The 17,335-nt window shown below is 39.7% G+C and overlaps 2 protein-coding genes across 2 annotated transcripts in view; both read left to right on the top strand.

Annotated features, from left to right (window-relative positions):
• The first annotated feature begins 9,927 nt into the window (after nt 1–9,927).
• Nucleotides 9,928–12,255, top strand: znhit2 (zinc finger, HIT-type containing 2). The gene is made up of 2 exons (XM_067610533.1): nt 9,928–10,002; nt 10,231–12,255. The coding sequence occupies exon 2, from the start codon at nt 10,303–10,305 to the stop codon at nt 12,028–12,030; it is 1,728 nt and encodes a 575-aa protein (XP_067466634.1). The 5' UTR covers nt 9,928–10,002; nt 10,231–10,302; the 3' UTR covers nt 12,031–12,255.
• A 1,009-nt stretch (nt 12,256–13,264) lies between these two features.
• lrpprc (leucine-rich pentatricopeptide repeat containing) overlaps nt 13,265–17,335 on the top strand; it is a 64,352-nt gene continuing 60,281 nt past the window's right edge. Inside the window, exons 1-7 of the mRNA XM_067610532.1 lie at nt 13,265–13,472; nt 14,678–14,880; nt 15,532–15,654; nt 15,944–16,065; nt 16,452–16,510; nt 16,802–16,888; nt 17,000–17,126. Of these exons, the coding sequence (XP_067466633.1) occupies nt 13,303–13,472; nt 14,678–14,880; nt 15,532–15,654; nt 15,944–16,065; nt 16,452–16,510; nt 16,802–16,888; nt 17,000–17,126 (891 nt within the window). The 5' untranslated portion in view covers nt 13,265–13,302. The remainder of the gene's footprint in view (nt 13,473–14,677; nt 14,881–15,531; nt 15,655–15,943; nt 16,066–16,451; nt 16,511–16,801; nt 16,889–16,999; nt 17,127–17,335) is intronic.

Below are 17,335 nucleotides of genomic sequence, written 5' to 3'. Positions count from 1 at the left end.
ACACAAGTGAGAGCACACACACATACAGACACTGAAGGGACGTCTCTTCTCTGTCTCTCCTGCCGTCACATTCTCACTTCCTGATTTAGTCAGACAGAGACCAATCCTTTGGGACACGGAAACACTTCTCTCTTTCGCTCCCTCGCTCCTTTCTCCATCCCACCCCTTTTCTTGATCTGTTGCTCCCTCTCGTGGGGATGGAGGGAGGCGGGGCCGGAGGTTAGACAGATGGAGGCGGGTGATACACCGATATACAGCCAGTCTCAGGTTTGCTCCTGCGGGAATGCTGTGATGGAGAAGGAGAGAGAGAAGGGGAAGTGGAGGGAAAGACATGGAAGTCTCACTCAGGCTTTTTTTTCTTTTTTTTTTACCAGTCATGAGAAGACAGAGAGATGTCAGGCTTGTTAGAAAAAGAAATAGAAAATCAGGTTATCGCTAAATGAAAGTGCCACATATAGAATTTTTAAACATTGTAATGGTAATATTTACAAATTACTGTAGTCATATGTGTTTCCATTGCGGTAGAAGTTTTAGTGTTTCTCTAGGACAGGTCCACATTTCCCATAAACCACATTGTTTATTCTTTTAACCCTTTAATACACAATTTTCCTCCTTTTGTTTCCCCTCAAGTAGCTTTAAGGTTGTTAAAATCATCTTATTCCACACTGTCTGACAGTATCATGCAGTATATATTCTGTATCAGCTTGTCCAAGCTTCTCCAAAATATATGATATTTACATTGAATTAAGTATTCAAACCCAAGACATGTTTTTTTATGGCTGCCCAATTCAACCCAATCCGAATATTCATTTGCATCATTATACATGTTTACCTGTCTGATATATTTGTTGTATGTTTTGTACAGTATGAGTTTGTAATGACTGGCCCATCAGCTGACCACTGCGCGTTAAGGGGTTTTAATGTCATCACTCCACATGTTTTTGTCAAGTCTGTCATTTTACTGACAGACATGTTGCAAGCACTTCTTCCCAAGTGTTTTGTACTTGTTTCCCAACCTGCTCAGAAAGAACAGTGTCCTTTCTGCTTTGTGCCACATAACAACAGAATATTTCTGTCAAAATACTGACAACACTCAATTTAAAATACAGTGTAGAGGCTGAAAAATGCTGCCAGTTTCATCAGTGATGATTGTTGCTTGCTGTTTTATGTCTTTTGCTTTCCTATATTTTGTTCAGTATTTCTTTTGTTTCATTATTTCATGTTCTTGATATTATAATTTTTATATTTTATTTTGAGGGAGGGTCCACTACATGCAAACCTATGACACCTTTACCACTGCTGCCACATCTGCATTACATTTGTTATCTGTTTTTATTCTGTTTGTATAAATGCAAAATAATAATTAATAATTCATCACATAATTGCATAGAAATAAGTGTAATTGTATAATGTTTATTTTTTAACCCTTATTTAACTCTCATTTAAACTCTCTCTCATTTATTTATTAAAATTGATTATTTTCCAGAGCGTACTGGCCAAGTTAGATGACAATAACCTTAAGCATTAACAGACCAACAACATAAAACTGATGACACAAAATATACAATAAATCAGAATTGGACAGAAATTATGTCATAAAATCATACATTATTAATACAATCAGATAAAAGATTCAATCCTACAAAAAACCCAAATGGCACCTAAGACCATTCTAAACCAATAATCAATCTAAACTGCAGCAATAATTCACAGAAAGAGACTCATTTTTGAAATATTTAATATAAACTGTGCATAGCTCCCTTATAGATTATCACAATAACACTTTATTTCTTAGACAAATATACACCAAGAGGGTGAGGCAGCGAGAAATGTGAGAAGAGAAAGAGAGAGAGAGAGAAAAATGAGATAACCAGAAAGTGTTTGGCTGAGTAAGCACAAGTCTGGAGGTATAAATAACAGTACATGAAATCGCTGGTGTAGAAAAAAATAATAGCACATGAAATTACTGGTGTAGGCTACTGTGATCGGACCCTCTATTTGCTAGCTGGGTGGAGAGACACGGATTCAAAGTTGACTTCTAGAGTAGTGTGAGGTTTCTTTCTTCTTCCTGCTTGTTTCTACTGTCACTGCTGTCAACAGCCGCTTTAGGTCACTGAGAGGCTACCGCTCCATCTACCTGTGTTTTAGCACATCACACGCTGCACTGCACCCAGCACACAAACACTCACACACACACACACACACACACTCAAAGAGATAGCGTACTGGTCGAGGCAGATCAAGGGGCCGCACAGGAAGTAGAGATTTGTTTATATGGATTGAGTGACCTGGCAAAGGATCTCAATTAAAGGAAGGAGGACATGGAGAAGGGGGAGGAGAGGGGGAGGATGTAGAGGCACAGTGCAACCTTCTTGTGAAGAGGTGAAAATAATAGGTAAATAATAGATCCTGGAGATGAATTATTGAAGGAGTACATTGATGCTTTCATGCTGCGGGAAGCTGAGCTTACATTCCTGAGTTCATTCATGAAAAAAGGTATACGGAGGGAAGATGGAAGAAGGAAGAGATTGTTGTTGCTATGTCCACTTTCAGTTGAGAGTTTGCTGCAATACACCTCCCACCAATACACCCACTCACTCACACTCAGTCGCTCATACTCATCGCTACACTCAGATCTTTAAAGCTATTTTTGGTAACTTAGCTTCATATTTATGCGATTGTATTGTTCCAAATAAGGCTGCGATCTACTGTTTATACTCACAAAATGTATATATTCATTCTGTTCCAAAGGAAGGTAGCTTTCATTCAGGCCTCTTCCTCTAGTTTGAACATGCTCAAGTCGAACATAAAACTTCAGAAACCTACAGACGCCAGTCTCCTTTCATGCTGTAAAAAACATTCTCTGATCTATCTGCCAGTGTTTTAGGAATTTTACTGTGATCATCTGTTTTGTTATTTTATTTTTTCGATTTTATGTATTTATCTTTAAAGAATTTTAATCTGTTGTGAATCTGTTTTCATAATGTTTGTAATTATATACTGATTGCTTTTATTTTATGATTTTTTATTGTCCTTCGAGTCATATTTGTTTCATTTATTGACTGTTATATTCTTAATCCATCTCATTTTAAGTGTGTTATATGTTTTGTAACCTCGATGTTCTACAGTATGTTCTGCTGCAAAAGAGACTTTTATTGTTATTAAGGCACTTTTCTATGATTAAGTTATGTACACACTTATCTCATCCAACACTTATATATGAACCCTACAGGTGTGTAAAGACTTTAGCCTCATTAAATTATCAAAATGAATTCCCTCATGTTGTTCAGAAACACATAGCCTGCAGAGTACCTTCACCTGAGCAGCACCATGCCTCCTAAGAACAGGCAAACACCGGTGGAAGATAGTCTTGTAACCAAGAGTCAACTATCAAGTCTGCTGGAGCAGCAGAAGGACTTCTACAAGGAGCTTCTACTCCAGCAGCAAGATAACTTCAAGTCATTCATCCAACTTATAGTCGGTAGGACTAACAAAAGACTTGATGGAGTAATAAAAGATATCCAGGCGGTGAAAACAAGCAGGCAATTCATGCAGAGCTTTGTTGATCGTCTAAAAAAGTGGAAAAGGACACTGAAAAGAGACTATGGGCTATGGAAGCTGAGATCTACAAGTCTCAGCAGGAAGGGATTATGTCTAAACATGACTACATGGAGAATCAGTTGAGAAGGAACAACATACTTGTGAATGACATCGCTGATGAGCAGGTAGAGAGCTGGGAAACTTAAGAAAAGAAGATTAAAACCATGTTGGAGAAAAACCTAGGCCTGAGAAGTGAATGTATGGAGACTGAGCACGCACACAAAGTTGGCCAATTCCAGCAACATGGCAGACCAAGACCAATTGTAGTTAAATTTCTTCGTTTTAAAGACAGACAATCCACCCCCTCTGTAGGCTAAAAGGAACTAACATCTTTGTCAACGAAGACTTTTTGGACATAGTGAAAAAAAGGAGGAGTAATCTACTTCCTAAGTTTCGAGAAGCCAGAGAAACAGAGACAATGCCAGTCTGTGGTATGATAAACTGGTTATTCAGTCCAGGGGTCAGACCCAGGCTAACTGAATGAACCTGCTTTGCTTTTGACTCGAGTGGACAGTGTTTTAATATGACTGTATGAACAAAGTCTCCGGGTTTACCTAAGAAAGGCTTAAGGATCGCACACCTTAACATCTGTAGTCTGAAGCATAAAGTTCAAGACCTCTCGATACTACTCAACAATGACAATATAAATGTAATTGCAATTTCAGAAACACATTTAGATGTCTCGGTTAATGACTCTGAAGTACCCATAGCAGGTTATAGTATTTTCAGACATGACAGAAATAAGCATGGCGGAGGTGTTGCCATAAATGTACAAAACCACATCCCAGTTAAGGTCAGAAATGATCTGATGAATCCAGTTATAGAAGTTCTTTGGCTTCAAATTCACCTACCTCACATCAAAGCAGTACTTATCGGTAGTTGTCATAGATCAACTAGCTCTAATGTAAAATACACTGATGATATATGTGCTTCAGAAAGCTACAGATGCAGACAGAGAGATATACTTTCTGGGGGACCAAAACATTGACTGGCTTTCTCCGTTCTGTGTTTACTCAGATGATGAACATGCCAACCAGGGTGAGCCACATTTACACTAATGCTAGTGAACTCTGCTCTATGGTCATATACATCCCTGTTGGTTTTAGTGACCACAATATAGTACTGGAGGCTGGGCAAAGGATTGGGCTGAAAAGATCTTATAAATCCTTTTGCGAAGAAAAATGTATTAATGATATAAAAAATCTACAGTGGTACAGAGCATGCACAGTGTAAGACACAGATATTGCACTATGCAAGTTCTTGGATATGTTACAGACTGTTGCTGACAAGCATGTACCAACAAAAAAATTCACTGTGAGAAGTACTTTGACCCCGTAGCTCGATGAGAAATTGAAAACAAGCACAGCTCACTAGGATGAAATGAAACGAGCTGCAATAAAATCGGGAGACTCTATTAGATAGTATAAATACTGTGAACTCAGAAACAAGGTCACAAAAATGAACAGACTGAATAAAAGATCTCATTATCAACACAAGATTCATGACCTAAAGCAGGATGGGAAGAAATTATGGTAGTAAAAAATGATAAACAGTCTAGACTGGATAACCTCGATGGTAAATTAATAAGAATTATAGCTGATTACATTGCTGAACTGGTATGTCACATTTTTAACCTTTGCCTGAAGAAAAATATTTTCCCTCAAGCATGAAAAGTTGCCAGAATCATTTCGATATCTAAGAACAGTAGGATTGCCTTCAGTGGGCTGAAAAGCAGACCAATTAGTATTCTTCCTGCTCTAAGTAAACTTATGGAAAGAATAGTCCTCTAAAATTTTAAACTATTCTTTGTCAATGGCCTTCATTCTGAGTTTCAGCATGGCCACTCAACCTGTACTGCCTTAACACAGATGGCTGATGTCTGGCTGAGTCAAATAGATGGTAAAAAAAATTGTTGGTGCTGTCTTGCTTGACTTCAGTGCTGCTTTCGATGTAATTGACCATTAACTACTTCTGGAAAAAACTTTTGGCAAACGGTTTCAGTGTAAATGCTGTCAGCTGGATGAAACGTTACTTGTCTAACAGAATGCAGTGTGTGTACTTTAATGAGAGTTTTTCAACCACAAGTGTGGGGTTCCCCAAGGTAGCTGCCTTGGTCCTCTCCTCTTCTCAATTTTTTTTTTTTACCAATGACCTACCCCTTGTGTTAAATAACTCATCTATGACAATGTATCTATGATTCTACATTGTATAAGTCCACCAACAGTCTAAATGAACAAAATGATGTTCTGCAAAATGAACTTGAATGTGTGTCAAATTGGGCAGAAAAAAACCAGCTTGTGCTAAATGTACTGTAGTGTATTATCTTTGGTTCAAATCATGCATTGAAGAGGTGTCGCCCTGGATGAACAGCTTTCCTGGTCTTGTCATACTGATAGGACTGTAGCCAAAATGGGTAGAACAGCGTCTGTCAACAGGAGGTGTGCTTATTTCCTGACTGATCACTCAATCGGACAGGTTATACAATCGCTGGTTTTGTCTAATCTTGACTATTGTTCGGAAGTTTGGTCAAGCACGACTAAAACGATTTGCACAAGCTTCAGCCTGTGCAGAACAAATCTACATGCCTAGCTCTTCACTGTTCATCCAGGGCAAGTATAGATGCATGATGCTCTCTCCTGGCTAAAAGTTGAGGACAGATATTAAGCAGTCTCCTATATTTCTTTTGTTACATTTGCACTATGGCCAAGCCTAAAAGCTTACACTTAAAGATTTCATATATATCAATGACAGATACAGTCATACTACCAGACAGGTAACACAAGGTCATATAGTAGTTCCTTCACCTAGAACTTGTGCAATGCAGAGCTACCACTCAATGGAATATGTTACCATGTTCCCTAAAAAAATGAACTAGCAAAGTGTGTTTTAAAAAACAACAAAAAATATAATTCTTTCTAGATAAGTAAAGAAATATTTTTTGTTGGTTTGCAAATGACCTGTCAGCTGTAGTCTGGTGTATGACTGTATTTCTCTTGGTATTATTGTTGTTCCCAGGGATCTTTTTTTGTTTTGTTTAATCTGTTTTGTTTAATCTGCTCTGTTCTATTTGTTTTATTTTGCGACTGAGTGCTTTCCTTCCTGTTGGAAACTGATTCTTGTTTCATTCTACTTTATTTTATTTTGTTTTCTCTGTTTATTGTTAGAGTTATTATAATTATCATTGTTGTATGCATGTTTTTCTTTTGAATTGGGTTGGGCAATATATCAATATTAAATTGATATATTGATGATATTATAAGAAACTAAATATCATCTTAGATCTTGGATATTGTAATATTGTGATATGGTATGGTTGTCTTTTCCTGGTTTTAAAGGCTGCATTACAGTAAAGTGATGTAATTTTATGAACTTACCAGACTGTCCTAGCTGTTATTTTCCTTACCCATGTAGTCATTGTATCCACATTACTGATGATTATTTATCTAAAATCTCATTGTGTAAATATTTTGTGAAAGCAACGATAGTCATCCCTACAATATTGTTAAAACATCCATATCGAGGTATTTGTCCAGCCCTACCTTTGAAGTTGAGAGGGTTCTGTGCGAGTAACGGGTGATCTGAGGGTGCTGGATGGGTGTGAGGGGAATACAGGTTTTGAGTAGTGTTGTTAAGTGTTCATGTATGTCGTATATTGATGTTGTATTTTTATGTGTGGACTCAAGGAAGAATAGTTGCTACCCTGGTAGCAACTAATGGGGATCCAATTAAATAAATAAAATAAATAAACATAGCACATGTTGAGCTGTATGGTTTGACATGTGAGGAGAAACACAAAGCTGAGGTGTGATTGCAGCTTATAGAGAATGGACATAAGACACAGCACACACACACACACACACACACGCACACACGCACGCACAGTCCCCTTTTTGGGCGCCCTACATAAGGCGAGATCCTTTTGAGCTGACAGCTGACAGAACAGTCTACGTCAACATAGGACCACCCCCTTTTACTGCAGACACACATGCATGCACGCACATATGCATACTTACACACACACACACACACCCTGCTGCTGTACAGTAGACAGCTCCAGTCATGCCAGGGCTGGACATGCCCAAAAGGCAGGGACTGTTCCCTGTCACCTATCAGCTGGTGGCAGACAGCAGGATGTGTATGTGCGTGTGTATGTGTTTGTGTGTGTGTGTGTGTGTGTGTGTGTGTGTGTGTGTGTGTGTGTGTGTGTGTGTGTGTGTGTGTGTGTGTGTTCATACTGTGCTTTTCAGGGGTTTTTTTGGATTTTCTTGCACCCCAATTCCATTTTTAAGTCTGAAAATTTTCAGAACCTCATCACTTAGAATAAAGTCGAATGTGGCACATATTTCATATTCTTCTTTCAAGAGCATATAGAGGGAACTCCATGTGCACCATCAAGTAGAATATTTATTTCATACTCATAAGAGGTTCTTACACTTTGTCTGTATATTGACATCACATGGTGACTCAGTTGGTGTGTAATGAGGGGATGGCTAATGGAGAGAGTTATAGTGTACAGTACGTGTTGTTTTTGAAGGGAAGTATATAGAAAAAATATTGGAAATGACATGATGAGGCATTTTATAGTAATAATCCCTACAAAAGGCTACAAATCACATCACATCCCTCTCTCTCCCTATATTTCCTTGTAGTGTCAACTATATAATAAAGTCAAAAATCCCCCCACAACGTCTGTTAAAAATTGGTCGCACAAATCTCAAAACTGTGCCAATCAAAGAGGGCAGAAAGCTGTTGCAATCCCTCGTAACGTCGCCATTGGATTCTGGATTACTATCAGTGCAACAGTCAGTAAGTAAGCTTGTGGATCTAGTGTTGGAGGTACTAACATGTCACAGGACATGCCAGGGAAGAAGAAAGAAGACACGAGGAGGCAGCAGCCTACCCAGGACTGCTGGCACGACAGCCAGGGGCGGGGCCGAGACAGCATGGCACACGTCAACCTTAGACCCCCTCCTCCTCCTACTTTCCCTACGGGCTCTGTCAGGCGGCACGGGAGCCCTTTGGCCCAGTGAGGGGTGGACAGCCATCTGACAACTCCCCACCTGCATGACCTTTACCATGCTTGACCCCCTGCAGAAGACAATCACCTCATAGCAAACAGCCCCATGGGAGATGTAGACACACGGCACGGTCAGAAAGACACACAAATAGACAGAGATGCATAATGCACATACAGATTGACAGCAAGTTAGATGGAGAACCCAGTAAGTCAGACTGAGACATGCACACATGCTACAAATCCACAATTTGAGTGCATAATTTGTTCAGCTGCAAGGGTAGCCATATGGATAAGCTTCGTTTTGGAATCGACCTTCATGGAACAAATATGATAGATTTCTTCCTTCAGTGGGTCAGCGGTTCACATAAGAGGCAGTTTCTATTTATTGATCAGTGAACATTTAACCAGTTTTAAGTTTGAGACACCTGAATTAATGCAATAACATATTGTCAATGGCTGCAGATTTGAGGAGAATCTACTTGGTCAAGGTGCTGACAAATGTTTTACAAATGCATATTTATGACAAAAATAAGAAAGGAGAGTTACACACGTTGCAACACACTATCGGGCTTTGTAAGGTCGAGCTCTTTTCACTCATTGGTGTGGGTTTATTTACCAAATGACAAATGTAAACATTTTATTTATTCTTTGGAAGTCCTGTTATTAAAATGTTGTCTATTTTTTCAAATTGCATACACTTTTACATGGTTATTTTTTGTTCACATTAAATGTTTTAAAGTAATGATAAATGATGGTTAATGGTGATATTATGATAACATATTATGTAACCTACTTGTTGGTGTTTTCATTGTATAGATAAGATACTTTATTCTTGAGTTTGGAATCAAAACAGTTTGTGACAAAACAGTCACACCTCACCTCTGATTTGTTCTTCAACTGTAGGTCATCATGGATGAGAAGTCCTTAAAATGTTCAGAAAAATCTTAAGTTTTAACAGTTGCTTTTCCATGACAACTGGGTAAACTTCATCTGCTAATGAAGATTATGTGATACGACTGAAAGCTCAAGAACAGCTACTTAATCGACCTTGAGGTTAGATAATTTTGTCAACAAAATGCATTTTCTTATTTGGTCTCTGCTGAATGTTTCATTACAGAATATGTATTTAAATATTTATAGTGTAAATTACAGTATATTATTATTATTATTATTATTATTATTATTATTATTGTTGTTGTTGTTGTTGTTGTTGTTGTTGTTGTTGTTGTTGTTGTTGTTGTTAGGCTATTATTTCCTTCACCACTGATAATGTTTTAAAAAAAACCTGCCGCTTTAAGTCAACCATACGTCATCAAACAGCGACATGGCGGCTTGATTTGGGACAACAAACGTGAAAACGTTGTTGCTGGTGCAAATGCTTGAAAGTAAGTTACAGTTTGTTCTGTAAGATATTAAAATGAAAGAAAGTTTGTTATATTGACATTGAATGTTGTCAATGTAACGCTACGTAATGTTAAAACAATCAGGTTGTAGTAACGTTAGCAACGTTTGCGTGACGTTTGCACCTCAACCTGTCAAATCCACTTCATGACATTAATGTAACTAAGGATTACATACATTCTGCTAACAGGTTTTATCTCTTTCATTTTTAGGTTGCCTTGAGACCACAAAACCATCTCTCTCTCTTTGCTACAACGTCGTGTTTCTCTCCAGTTCAGCCGCTAATGAATCCATTAATTAGACGGAGACTTCCTCCGTCTGTGAGGAGTCTTCTGACGGACATCGGTCCAAAGGAGGAGTGGACTGACACAGAGCCGGACACCGTCACCAGGGACGGGATCCTGCTCCCCGCCAGAGGAGCTGCTTCTGGACGAGAGGAGTTTCTCAGCCCAGCCAAGACTCGAGAGGAGCAGGCTACAGATGAAGGGGGAAACACCAAGAGGAGTGCACTCTGCATGTTGTGTGAAAGTAAACAGTCCTGCTACACCTGTCCACGGTGTAACCTGCATTACTGTGGCTTGGCTTGCTACCAGAGTCCAGCTCACTCTGCGTGCTCTGAGGAGTTTTACAAAGAGTCTGTCCTGCAGGAGCTGAAGGATATGGGGAAAACAGAGGCTGAGGGGAGAAAGAAAATGCAGGAGATTCTCACTGGACTCAGACAAAAGGCAGAAAGGACAGACGGGGGAATAGAGAGTGTGTTGAGAGAAGTGGGTGTTGTGCAAGATGACACAGAAGAGGGAGAAGGAGATGTAGAGGAGAGAGTGCAGGTTGTGGAGCTCCTGTCCAGATTAGCAGAGTTTCAACAGTCTGGAGAAGAGAATGAGACGGAGATTGAGGCTATTTTGAGAAAACTTGAAGAGATCGGAGGAGGACCGGAAGGAGACGTAGACGTGGAAGCTGAAAGTGCAGAAGGAGAGCCGGACTTGGCTGACCGGCTCTCGGGGCTGGATCTTGACAAACTCTCAGAAGAAGAGCTGTGGGGACTTCTTGACAGCAAGGAGAAAGAGACGTTTATGGGTCTGGTGAAGGGTGGAGCTCTTGGCCGGCTGGTTGCCCTGTGGAAGCCGTGGTGGGAGGAACATGAGGAGGGAGGGAGAGCGTTGGTGGAGGTGCTTGAGGAGGAGGTGAGCAAACTGGAGAAAGATAAATCAACAACTACGGCTGATGATGAAGGCAAGATATCGCAAGAAGCGGCTCAGAATCGGGGCAAATCTGCGAAAAAAGTGGGAAAGATTAAAGGTAGAAACAGAAAGGAAACAAGCAAAGATGAGGGAAGTTCAACAGTTTCCGGTGTGCCTCCAATTTCTGCAAAAATTCCCAAACTAAGTTCCTTAAGTGCAAATCCATCTCCTTTGGTTTGCTACGGTTTGGTTAACGCACTTTTTGGCTACACTTTCACCTTGTGTCTGTTTAACGGAGACACTGATTCACTGATTTTTGAGGTCTGTGACATGATTCTTGCTTTGTCTGAGGCGCTGGACTCAGGAAGGGTTTTCAACTCTGTCCAAGAGGCCTTAGACTGCGGAGAAACTCGAATTTTAGGAGGAGGTTACCTCGACAAGGATGACTCCTGTGCCCCAGCCAGGGCGGTGGAAGCCGTGGCTCACATCATGACCGGCAGAGACAGAAAGGATGTTACGGGATACTGTCTGGCAGCCTTGAGTCAGCTCCGCTCAGTGCTCTCCCAGGCCAGAACCGCCCTGTCCAAAGAGGGAGAGGAAGGGGCAAAGAGGCAGAAGTACTTCCTGGCAAGCAAGAAGTGTGAATTCTTTCAAGCCTGGGTGTTGGACAATGCACAGCGGACTCGTATGCTGGCTATCGAGTTGTGGAACGAGCACAGTAAAAGGGAGAGTGAAAGGAACAGCATGGAGAAAGCAAAGACTGTAGTTGAGGAGAGCTTTAAGAAAGGGAAGAGGAAAGGGAATAGTAAGATGATTGAAGAGTTGAGCTAATCTTTATTAAATATATTTTGTAAACGTTCACAATGATGAAAATGTATGAAAACCAAAATTATATTTTCTCACTGTGAAATTAATTGCATTGTGTTCTGCTATACAAATAAAGTGTATTATTATTATTACTTGTCATAAAAATATGAGCATTGATTTTTTTTCTCTTATTTAATAATTTCTGGCATTACATATTGGAATTAAAGGTTTAGACTGTGATAAGTAAAAGCAAATAAGATATAAATTCATAAATATGCCAAGCCATCATTTTGCAGTGGATTGTTTGCTTAAGTTTCAATTTCTTTTGAAGTTGGTGGCCTGATCCTAAACTTTCAAGATATAAATAAGAATGAAAAGCTGAATAAAATGAGACAATGACAATTTTTCATTTGGCTATGTGTGTTTTTGCATAACAATTTACACGAAATAAAATTATAATTAAAAAAATAGTTTGACAAAAAAATAAATAACTAACTCAAGGTCCACTGACAAGCTTTCAGTTGCATCGCCTGGCTACTGCTTCAAATGAATGTTTAATACAAGCATGTATATTCTTTTCATCTCCACACATACATTACAAGATTTGCTTTATTTATAGGATGTATCAAAATGATCATGTACCTGTCAAAATATATGAAATACAGTAATACTGTAACATTGGTGAAAGGTTTTTTATTTATCATAAGACATTTCATTTCATCACAGTCCAAATTGTAAACATTGTGAATTGAAATTATAATCAATTAACAATCAATAAACAATCAAATATACTTCTTCATAAAGTAGTATAAAGTTATTTCAATTTAAACATGTTAAAAAAATGATATTTATAATACCAGCTGCTGGCACTGTGTCACATGTGGCTTTCCTCCTTGAAAGGACTGCTCCACCCCCCACCTCCCCAAGACAAAAGGTCAAACTCACTTCAGCCCCACATTTCATTGGACACAGACATGTCTTGTGATATTATATTTTTATATAATTTTATTTATAGGAGCGGTGTGAAGTCCAAAAAAGGTGGTTTGTTGCCTGAGGGCAACACCATGCAATAGACGGATTTTAACGATAAAATCAACTTTAGGGTCTTTACATTCATAATACATTATAACATCTTTAACAGAAAGTTTAAAATTATGTTTATTATGGAAATGATTTGGCGGTGACACAATAGCGTAAAAAAAAAAGACACACTGAGTCCAGTCAGAGCTCTCGCGATATTTTCTTTGACCTGTCACGTGGTGCGGATGTCCTTCTTTCCATGCCTGCGACAGAAACATGTCTGCGCTCTTGAGATCAGCCCGGTTACTTAAGTTTTCGCCTTCGGGCTTGCTTCAGCTCACAGCGACCAAAAGAAATGGACCGCCGCTCGGCCGGCTGTACAGCGGAGCTCTCGGCGGCAGGAGGACCGGAGCTTGTTCCCGTCCTGCCTCAGGAAATGTGTGCAGGTATAAAGCAGCTTGTTAGCCTCTGTAGCTGAGCTCAATGACAGCCAGAGACACACATGGATTTAACTACACCAGCATGACCTGGACTGTTTGATGTAACGAGTTGTCTTATGTTAGATTAAGTTTCTTATAATGTCCCTATCAGGCCTGAAATGTGGAGTAAACATGGCCTCTGCTTTACATAAGGTGATGATTACAACTTGTGTAACAAGCTAACCAGCCATGTTTCATAATTCAACTCATAAAGGGAATTTGTAATGACATTGTAGCAGTTAATAGCAGCTTTTCTCCAGTGTGTATGTGGCTTCTTTTGTATTAGGGTAATTTACATGTCAGCTTTGCTTAAGGGCCATCCTTGCAGACCAGCCATCCACAGCACATTGTCATTCTGTGGCTAATTTAGTTTAGTTATGGTCAGATTTAACATTTTATCATGAAATACTAGAGAAACACTGGCCGCAGCTGATGTCAAAGATGAATGGCAGCTTCGGCTTGCTCTATTGGGGTTTTTTAACTCAAGGTCATAGCTACTGACAAAACCATAAACCGCCTTAGAGCTGGTGAAGCACTCAAGAGATCTGTGATGCTGATTTGTTGAAGTATGTTTTGTTTTGCACTCATTCAACACACCCTGTGCAACTCAGGAGAGCTGTTTTTTTTAATATATGTTTATTTTTTTGGGCAGCATAGAGGGAATACGAAGAAACAAACACACATAAAACAAATACAGCACATCCATAATGACCACAGTCATACTTTGTATTTCATTCACAGTCATGAATGAAATACAAAGCAGTTTTTCTTTAAAGAGTACAAAAATGTTTATAGGAATATACAAACTAATTAGTCCTCCTGAAAAAAATTCAGTAGTAGGTTCCAAATCTTATCGAACGCACCTCCTCATCTTCATTATAAAATCTCTCCAGATGTAATGTGTTTGCCGTTTCTCTCAACGACAAATCACACGTGGGTACATCCATTGTCCACACTTGTAAGATTTGAAATATGTTTAATCTTTCATGTCTGACGTGCACCCACACAATTTGTGACTGATGGTTTTTATTCTGTCTGTCCTTTCCTCCCTTCTCTGCCTTTCTGAATTACCATCCTCTCTTTTGTGCTTTTGCATCCCTCTTTTCTCTGTCGCTCCATCCATCCATCTTGTGTCCCCCACTCCTCTACTGTCACTATCTAATCCTGCACAGTCGTGTTTGGCCGTACACCGTGGGATGCGTACGCAACTACGCCGTCGCCACAGAGCAGAAGGATGAGGCCAGCGTTGCGGTGCGGTCCAAACAGGCGCAGCAGTTTGACTGGGCCCTGACCAAGCTGGACAGCTCCGTGAGGAGAACCGGTCGCATCACCAAGACACTGCTGCTCCGCGTCTTCCATGATATCTGCAGGACAGGTAAGAAGGCAGATCAGAGAGACAGATTTAAGGGTGACAGACAAAAAAAATCAGAAAAAGTTGGCAATGGTTCTGAGTTATGGGTGAGGAAAAGTTGGCTGCAGCTTCACATTCAAGTGGTAATGTCCATCAGCAGCAAATGATGAGCTTAGTCTTGTATCCACTTGTATCAATCCCCAAGAAGGTAATTAGTGATGTACAGTAACAGTCAAAAGTGTGGATTCTCATTCAAATGAATGGGAAGGTGTGTCCATGCTTTTGACTGGTGCTGTATTATCTAGAACATTTCAATTAGGTTAAATGGTTTTCTTATCGTCTCAATTTTCTTATCTTCTCCTGGTTTATTCTCATGTGCAATTTCTTATTTGCAAATCATATTTTTATATGATAACACACATGCATCAGACCCTCAAGTCCCAGGTAATTATATAACATTTTTAGATATGTTAAGGGTAGAAAAAATTCCCATGAAGATATTATTGTAGTGCCATTGCATTGCGATCCTTAAAGTCATCACCCAGTCTAGTGTGACGGAGGCAGACAGTCGACTCCTCTCATGAACACGAGTGTGCTCTGTGTTTCTTGTTGTTTGAATAACTGATTACTTGCTTTTGCTTTTCTTTCTTTCTCTCTCTGCATGTATGTTTGCAGGTTATCCCAGTGGTAACCAGGCCTTGCTGCTGCTGCGTAGCTGTGGGTCACTGCTGCCCGAGGTGCCCCTGGAGGAGCGCACTGAACTGGCTCACCGTGTCTGGGAGAAACTGCAGGAACTGGGTAAGAGAACACATCAATGACAACAACATGACCATCACATTACACAACATACTCACTCACTGGTAGCTGCTGCTTAACAGATCTGGAGAAAGACACACAGTATCTAACCATTGTTTCAAATTTGTATTTTATATTATTAGACTGGATGTGAATTAGGACATGTTAAGCTAAAAGTGACTGTTCAAACAGCATCATAAATGTGTATTTTATCTTATGTTATATTATATGGTTAACGACAACAGGCTTTCTACAACATCTAATTCATAACATTGCACATTGTCCTCCCCAGGTGCACAGTATGATGTCAGTCACTACAACGCCTTGCTGAAAGTTTACCTGCAGAATGAGTTCAAGTTCTCTCCCACTGACTTCCTGGCCAAGATGGAAGCAGCTAACGTTCAGCCCAACAGAGTAAGTACAGCAGTGCAGGGTACAATAAGGGCAGAAAGAACATAGCTAGAAGACTGTTTGCTTGAGCCCACCGACCATATATTCTGCATATTCTATTGTAATTGCTTTGTTGTAGCCTATACAGTAAGGACTTTTTAATTTTTTTGGTGTCTTTAACTTCACTAAAGGGCTTTTTTTTTCAAGATTACTATTCTTATGAATTCTTCACATCCTTAAAAAAATAGCACCTCACCTGCATGAGCCACACTTGGAACAGAGCAACACTTTTGTTTCTCTGTTGTTTCAATGCTGCGTTTATGTTTGCTGACTTCAGGCTTTGCTTGGGCACAGGATTTTTTTTCAGTATTTTTAAAAAATTTTAAAACATTTTTTTTGTGTTTGCACAGGTTACCTACCAGAGACTCATAGCAGCCTACTGCCAAAATGGAGATATCGAGGGAGCCAGGTGAGCATACTTTGTGTTCTGCATATTTACCAGCCAGTAATGTTCATGTTCTGGTGGGAAGCTCCAACATCTTATACGTCACGATTGGTTTGTAAAACAGCAATATAATCAAAAGCTGACTTCTAGTTGATCGATAAACTTGTAAAGTGTTAAGATATATTGCTTGGTTTGATTTTTCCACCACTGATGGTTATATCTCCAGTACCCACTGGTAGTTTTTTAATTAGATATATATTATGCTTTTATTTTTCCTGCTTTGCCTGTTTTTATAATTCTTTTCTCCTTTTCCAGCACCATATTGGGTTTCATGAAGAGCAGAGATCTTCCCATCACTGAAGCTGTTTTCAACTCCCTGGTAACAGGCCATGCTCGTGCAGGGTGAGAGCTGCTACTTTTTGTGTATTCAACTTACTGTGTTTGATTACACATATTAAATGTTTCAATTACTGTTGGAGTAATTTGTTTTTGCTGTCGTGTGTCACCATGCAGCGACATCGAGAGCGCTAAGAACATCCTGACTGTGATGCGGGGAGCAGGAATTGAACCGGGTCCTGACACTTATGTATCACTGCTTAACGTCTACGCTGAGAAGGGAGACCTGGATAGTCTGAAAAAGGTGCGTGTGTTTATCCAGGTGGTTGTAGAAGCCTGAAGTGTCTGTTCTTGGTCCACTGCTATTCAGTCTATACATGCTCTCTCTCGGTACAGTCATACAGAATCACAATATATCCTACCGTTCATATGCTGATGATACACAGCTGTACGTCTTACTTTCCTCAGACAACCTCAGTCCTGTAAATGAGCTTGTCAGATGCATTGATGACA

This window comes from Thunnus thynnus, chromosome 14 (assembly GCF_963924715.1).
Source record: "Thunnus thynnus chromosome 14, fThuThy2.1, whole genome shotgun sequence".
In the NCBI taxonomy this organism is placed as follows: Eukaryota; Metazoa; Chordata; class Actinopteri; order Scombriformes; family Scombridae; genus Thunnus; species Thunnus thynnus.
The sequence above is the reverse complement of the archived record's forward strand: the minus strand, read 5'-3'. Positions and strand labels throughout refer to the sequence as shown.